This window comes from Octopus sinensis, linkage group LG9, assembly GCF_006345805.1.
Source record: "Octopus sinensis linkage group LG9, ASM634580v1, whole genome shotgun sequence".
NCBI lineage: Eukaryota > Metazoa > Mollusca > Cephalopoda > Octopoda > Octopodidae > Octopus > Octopus sinensis.
In genome coordinates, this window is record NC_043005.1 from 23,043,818 (window position 1) to 23,051,477 (window position 7,660).

Consider the following 7,660-nt stretch of genomic DNA (forward strand, 5'->3'; position numbering starts at 1 on the left):
CTGGCCAGCTCTTGTCAAACCATCCCACCCATGCTAGCATGTAAGGTGGACATTAAATGATAATGATGATATATGAGGGGAAGTCAAAAATTATCCACGCTTTCACCATGATATATCTTTATTATTGTCACACTGCCTTCTGCACATGTGTGCTTATAGTTGGTACTATTGTGGTCACATGATTGAAGGTTGAGCCTGATTGCGCCATTTTTTCTTTTTGACTTTACAATGTAAGCATGGCTGTTCCACTAGCAATGTGCATCAAAGAAGAACAAGAGTAGTGATCTGAGAGATGGTAATGGTGAACCAATTCACCATTACCATCTCTCAAGCTTGCTGAATCTTATCAGTGATGGAGGTTGATTGATGTCCTGCTCCCTCTTCCTGTGTCATGCTTGTCTGGCCACTTTTAAACTTCTCGATCTACTCATACACACTTCTACACAGTAGTGCACTGTCCCAGAATTATGCTAAAAGCTTCTGATGAATTTCAGCACCTGACACATCTTCCTACCAATCACTGCTCATTGTTATCTTTGGTGCACATTGCTAGTGGAGCGGCCATGCTTACTCTGTAAAGCCAGAAAGTAAAATGGTGTGATCAAGCTCAAATTTCGATCACGTGACCACAATAGTCCCCACTATAAGCATGCATACACAGAAGGCAGTGTGACAATAATAAAGATATGCCATGGCAAAAGTGTGAATAAATTTTGACTTCCCTTCATATATATATATTCAATATACAGTCCTGCTCAAGTCTGAATACACAGTTAAAAATAAGATTGTAAGATTTAATACTGCAATTGATTTAGCAGAAGAACAAAAAATTATCAACATCCTATGCAGACTTTTCATGCTGGGATGGAGTTGGAAGATAATATCTTGCTCCAAAGTCTTAATTTTAGCATGGTGTCTATGGTTGGATGCCCTTCCTAACACTCAGCTACTTTATTAAGTAAACTGGGTACATTTTTTTTCATTCATTAGTCCTGTAGAAGTTGTTTTGCTTTTGGTAAGCCTAAAGATTCCTCTCAATCCTGCATTATCTCAGCTAAATCTTCAAACTACTTTACAAAGTACACTGGATGATTTTTTTCCATAGTGTCATGTTTTGTCATTAAACATGACTTTAAGCTTGTTTTCATTTGACCAATTTTTATAACTCCTGCAAAACTTAAATGACTTTTCTTTGTTTTTTTTGATGGGTGTTTTGCTACTAGATGGAATTCTTTTTATAATTGACATTTTATTGTCTTATTAGTACATTACATAGTTGATGACAACTTATGAAGTATGCCAACAAAATTGAAGCCTGAGATCTATACCTCAACCCTCTCTCTCTTTCGGAGAGGCACTGAGCAGCTATACGCACACATACACACACGGCAGTAACTTCCACTTACCGAATTCAATCACAAAGCTCCGGTCAGCTTGGGGCTATAGTGAAAGACATCTACCCAAAGTGCCACGCAGTGGGACTGAACCTGAAACCATGTAGATAGGAAGCAAGCTCCCTAACCACACAGCTATGCCCGCGCCTCAATTTGCAAATTATTTGTATCCACCTGTCAAGTGAAAGTGAAAAAAAAAACCATTGCTGGCAGCACCAACAAAAACATTTAGCTAAGCTGATGTCATCTTGAACATAAATCCATTGCTACATAAAGCAATATTTTGGGCTCTTTTTTTTTTTAGTTGGCAATTCTATAAATGGATAAAATATTGATGTGCTTTGCTGTATGACAAATGACAAATAGATGATGAAATTAAGAAATAACATTTCACCGTTCATATCTCATAATGTGAATTAACTTTGTTAATTTATAAGTAATTACTTTTGTTTTCATATTTATAAAAATACTAGATTTAATCTTTTATTCGGACTTTTGATTAGAACTGTAGAGTGAGGAACATTTCTTCATATCAGTCAATGATAGGAGAAAGAGATGGAAATTTCTAGGGATAGATTTGTAAGTAGATCAATACAAAGTGATAAAGGGATAAATAAATAATTAGGTAGATTATATAGATAGGTAGGTAACTGAACAGTTAAATAGATATTTAAATATAAGACAAATATGAAATATGAGAAACTATGGTAGTTAATTCTGTTGTGTCTGGGGAGAGTCATTTTCTTTCTGTGCCTTATAATTTAACACACTCACCAGTAAAAATTTCCACTTATTTCTTATTTTTATTTTCCTAAAATTTTCGTTGCTTGTTGCAACCTTTTCAATAGTCAAAACTATTGAAAAGTTGCAAGACGCAACGAAAATAAAAATAAAGAATAAGTGGAAATTTTATCGATGAGTGTGTTAAATTATAAGGCACAGAAAGAAAATGACTCTCCCCAGACACAACAGAATATGCTTCAACACATGAACTCATATAAAGAATCTTGCAAAGCAAATCCAAAAACGAAATATGGTAGTTAAACTAAACATATTCAGAACAAACGCTTCCAAGCATAGACATTTGGGGAAGATACAGTTGGTGTAATCAAATTTATTTTTTTATTAGTACAATATTTCGACGACCCGAAAAGATGAAATTTAAAGTTGGCTTCGACGAGGTTTGAACCCAGATTCTAAAGGGACATAATTCAGGAGATTTGGCATGTCAGGAGAGTTAGAAAATGAAAAATAACCAAGCTGTACGTCACGTGGGACAGTCAGTTCAAGGGAGGCAACTGCAATTTGCTTTATCCTCTGTGTGTGTCAGGTACGTGAAATTTGTAAACGAATTTTTATTTTTACCCAAATAATATACTAATCTTTTAGTTTTTGTAAAATTATTTTTATCTTTTCAGTTTATTGAATTTTCATTTAATCTTCTATTTAATTTCTTCTGTAATTAAAACTTACCACTATTTATATCAGTCTATGATAGTAGAAACAGAGAGCGGAAATTTTGAAGGTATTAACTTTTTCTGAACTATAGTTCGAAGTTCTTTATTATTTCTTATAGTTTACTACCTATAAATCTATCTTATATAGTAAAACACTGCCAAGATAAAGAGATGTTTACCACTTAAGTTTTGTGAACTGTTTATGAAAGCAGCAACATGAAATTTATCAATTTAGCTTTCATTAAGTTAATTTTCTGATACTTTTTATGAACAATTTCCGAATGTGCTATATTTTGAGTAATAATTTCCAAAACCAAAAGACAACGGTGCTGTTTAGAATTTTAAAATATGTTAGTACTTAATAGTGAAAAGCACAATTTCTTGTTGAAATGACCACCAAATTTCCTCCCAATTACATCCTACCATCTTGGTTAACTATTAATGCTAAATCCCCATGCTCTACTGCTACAAATAAATTCGCTCTTCTCTGCACCCTGCCAGTGACTCCACATGTATCTTTTGAGTACACAATAGAGAGTCACTACTTTCTTGTCTCTGCATATTAAGCATGGTCACTTCCTAGATAATAGGTTTCTGTATTACTCCTATTTTAACTCATGTCCATTGTCCAGTAATCTTTCGTCACACATCTGTGACCTCTTCAGCTACACTTTCTGTCTTCGTGTGTGCTCTGCTTAGTCCATTTTGAATTTCTGTATTGCTAAAAACTTCTCACTCTAGAGGAAGGCAGTAGTGGTTTCCCTATCAGGTGCAAAGGTACAAATATTAACTGCAACCCATCTGAGCTGATTCTCTCCTTAGCTGCATTGTAACTCTTTCTGCCAATTTCATAATTTCGTCTTTCAATTTGATGCTCCTCTAGGCACACTTTTCTAAGCTTTTATTTTTTTGCCTTTGTATTAGTTGATGACGATAGTGCTATGCAAGTCATTGACACCTTATGTTACTTGATTAACTGTGTAAAGTAACTATTATGTGTCCTACTTCACTAGATATTTTCAGCACCTTGACCACTATCCCTTATGGACCTGCAGCTTTACTTGCCATCATATGCATTACAGCTCTTTCAATCTTCTAACTGCCAACTTCAATAGTTAATAGCTCTACTTGTGTTAGTTTCTCTCTTTCTCTCACACACACTTTTCTTTATTCAACTGCATTTCTATACTTGTTTCTTCTTGGTATCTGTAAGTGTGTGTGCATCACTGTCATTCCACATACACTTTTCCCTGGGCTCCATCTAGTAGAATAAAGACATTATGCTATGTATTCTTTTTTTTTTTTTACTCTAAAGTGTAGTTTGAGAGATGTGACTGCTATTTCTAGCTGGTCAAATGAGGCTCAACTCAAAAAGTCTCTTTTTTCCAATTGAAGCAACAACATGATGGTAACAATCTTATTTACACTCTACTAATGTATTGTGTGTCTTTGATGTTGATCTTACTAATCCTCTTGACACTATAATTTCCAAGATGTACTTCTTTTTCAGCCAAGACATATTGTCCAAATTTCAAAAATGGCTGATGCAAGAAAAGGTGCCAGGTCTACAGAGGCAAAGGGAAAAGAGAAACAGAAAAAACTACGTGAACTAGTTGATCAAGAAGAATATATTTTGAGGAAACGGCTCCCACGGACATTTCCAAAGAGACCTAATGATGTATATATTAGCAAAAAGACTAATTTCAAAGCACAAATGATTCGTTGTCAAACATTTCTAGACAATGGCAACAAAGTCTATATCCATGCTTTAGGAGCTGCTATTAACAGAGCAGTTAATTTAGCATTGCAACTGAAGGCTAATGGTTGTGGTTCTGTGGAAATATCCACTAACACATCAACAGTTTACCTCACTGATGACTTGGAACCAGCAAATGATAAACTAGAATATGAGACATTAACAAGAACCAATTCAGCAATTCACATAAAAGTGTATCGACCTCAAAAATTAAAAGATTGAATCAACAGAATAAATACCACACCTTTTTTTTTTTTTTTATAAATGTCTGCAAGTCTAATCAATGTCTTTGTCATCTTTCATCTGAATCAGTAAAATATCAGACTCTTTACACTTGACAGATAACCTCTCTAATGCCAGTAGCATGATTAAACTTTAACATAAACAGCAATGAAGATTGGCAATTTCCTCTTGTCTGTATCAAATGACAAAGGACTATAGCAAACAGTGAGACGCTGTTCAGGAGCAGGCCTGTCCAACCCATACCAGCATGGAAGAACAGACATAAAACAATGATGACAATACTGATAGGACATGGACAGTCAACTCTGGTAATATTTGGACTCGGGTCCTAATAATAATAATTTCTTAATTAATCATAAAGCCATGTAGATCTGTAGGTAGATAGCCACAACCGACTGAGATGATAAAATTACTGCTTGATTGAGGATTTATTCTTGTCAATCTTTCCTCACAGTAGATATGTGAGAGCATTCAGGGTTGATGAAATCAACTAAGTACTTGGGTTAACAGTATCAACTAATCCCCCTTCCCCTCAAAATTGCTGGCCTTGTGCCCTAAATCAAAAACCATTTTGTCTCTACCACCCTTTTTTTTTTGTAGATTCAAGCAAGGCTAGAATATTTAGAGTGTATCACCCCAGTATATTACTGGTACTTGTCAAACCAGATGAAGTGAAAGTCAAAGTCACTAGCTGATTTTGAGAACACCATTTTAATGTCCACTTTTCCAAGCTTGCATGGATCTTATGCAATCCAATGAAATAGATTTTCTAAGGATGGATGGCCTTCCTGTTGCCACTCTTCATCTGTTTCTGTGCAAGGTAATAATTCCTCATGGCCAGACATGTTTTCCATGAAGATTGGAAATGGACAATACCTGTTTACACCATCAAGCAACGTCAGGACAAAGACGCATATGCAAGCAAGGTATGCACACATGCTCGTGTGTATATACAAATATACATTTATTGTGGTTTGGACACGTGATGCATGTGGAAGAAGCTAACTGTATAAAGTGCTGATTGCTTAAAGTGGTTGAAATCTGCAGAAGAAGACATGGGATGAAGTAGTGAGGGTTGATCTCAAGATGTTGAGCCTCACAGAGATGTCTGGTGATATGAATTTCTTAAGAAAACCCACTCATCTCAGTGAAACTGAGTTCTAGAAGCACTGTATTCCACCCACATATAACAATTCACCCCTCACCCCCATCCCAGTGAACCAAACTACATCTCTTCACACACTATGATTGTTTCCCTACCCTGCTCCTGCATCCCAATGTCACACTCTCATCTCCCCCCCCCCTGCCAGTTGTATCATTGCTATCCTGCTGCTCCTGTGGACCCATGTCTGACACTCACTATATTCCCCTTCTCCCCATTTGCACTCATGAAATCCCAGCTCACTCACCATCCAATCCTCTATACAATTTAGTCTCCTCCTTGTACGTATGACCTGGCATGGCAGCATCATCTCCTTTCTCCCCAACTGGGATAACCATGTATCTTCTCTACAGCAAGACATTTTCATCCTCATCATCACCTGGCACAAAGCCACCTCACTCAATACTACTCTCAGTTTAGGGTCTTTGTCTTGCAAGTTACTGGGTGACCTCACCGGCGTTGATGCCATGTAAAAATCACCCAGTGCACTCTGTAAAGTGTTCGGTATTAGGAAGAGCTTCCAAATGTAGAAACCATGCCAAGGCGGACAGTTAAAGCTAGGTGCAGTTTTCTAGCTTGTCAGTCATATCAAACTGTCCAACCTATGCCAGCATGGAAGAAGGATATCAAATGATTATATGTATGTGTATATATATATATATACATATATATATATACATACATACATACACACACACAGGTGTTAAGGAATGGAGTAGATAAAATCTGAGCTACATATTTCATAACAAGTGGAACCTCAGACGTGGTAGATATCCAAACGAGGTGTATACCACAAGCTACTCTTCAGGCCAAGGGTATCTTGATTAAATGAAGCTTTACATTGTCGTAAGGAAATATATGTCAACACACGGACAATTCTGATCGAATTGTCCATGTGTAGTTTTTTTAATATTTTCTACGGTTTGTTTGAAGCTCACCTTCCTACACCTTGATCCTTGTATCTTACATTTATACATATATATAAAAGCAAATTAGCTTAAGAAAATCTCTGTAAGAGATGAAAGCAGTATCTATACTGAGAAGTAATGTTTATCACCAGAGCTGGAGGCAAGTAAAAAGCACCATTCAAACGTGAATAAAATTCAAGAGAGGTTGTTGCCAGTGCCGCTGAACTGGCTCCTCTGCAGGTGGCATGTAAAAGACACCACTTGAGCATGGCTGTTACCAGTACTGATTGACTGGCCCTCATGCTGGTGGCACGTAAAAGCACCCACTACACTCTCGGAGTGGTTGGCATTAGGAAGGGCATCCAGCTGTAGAAACTCTGCCAGATCACACAAGTGGTTGGCATTAGGAAGGGCATCCAGCTGTAGAAACTCTGCCAGATCACACACACACACACACACATGATGGACTAAACAACAGTAGTTCTTTATTTACTTTTGACAGATATTTGTCATCTTGTTTGTTGTCAACACAATGTTTCAGCTGATATACGCTCCAGCCATCATCAGGTGTCTTGGGGGAAATTTCGAACCTGGATTCTCATTTTTCGATGTTATTATTCGAAATTTCCCCTAAGACACCTGATGAAGGCTGGAGCGTATATCAGCCGAAACATTTTAACAACAAACAAGATGAGGACAAATATCTGTCAAATGTAAATAATGTACATAATTCCTCATCT

At 36.7% G+C, this 7,660-nt stretch overlaps 1 protein-coding gene across 3 annotated transcripts; it reads left to right on the top strand.

The window, feature by feature from the left end:
- Nucleotides 1-2,551: 2,551 nt before the first annotated feature.
- On the top strand, nt 2,552-4,861 carry LOC115215811 (ribonuclease P protein subunit p20-like). 3 transcript variants are annotated; one of them, XM_036505828.1, is made up of 2 exons: nt 2,552-2,716; nt 4,358-4,861. In XM_036505828.1, exon 2 carries the CDS (start codon nt 4,389-4,391, stop codon nt 4,827-4,829), a length of 441 nt encoding a protein of 146 aa, XP_036361721.1. In that variant the 5' UTR covers nt 2,552-2,716; nt 4,358-4,388; the 3' UTR covers nt 4,830-4,861. The 3 variants fall into 3 exon arrangements, with proteins under 3 accessions (XP_036361721.1, XP_029640976.1, XP_036361720.1); XM_029785116.2 differs by having other exon boundaries at nt 2,556-2,724; nt 4,362-4,861; XM_036505827.1 differs by lacking the exon at nt 2,552-2,716 and adding an exon at nt 2,794-2,919 and having other exon boundaries at nt 4,362-4,861.
- Nucleotides 4,862-7,660: the final 2,799 nt, after the last annotated feature.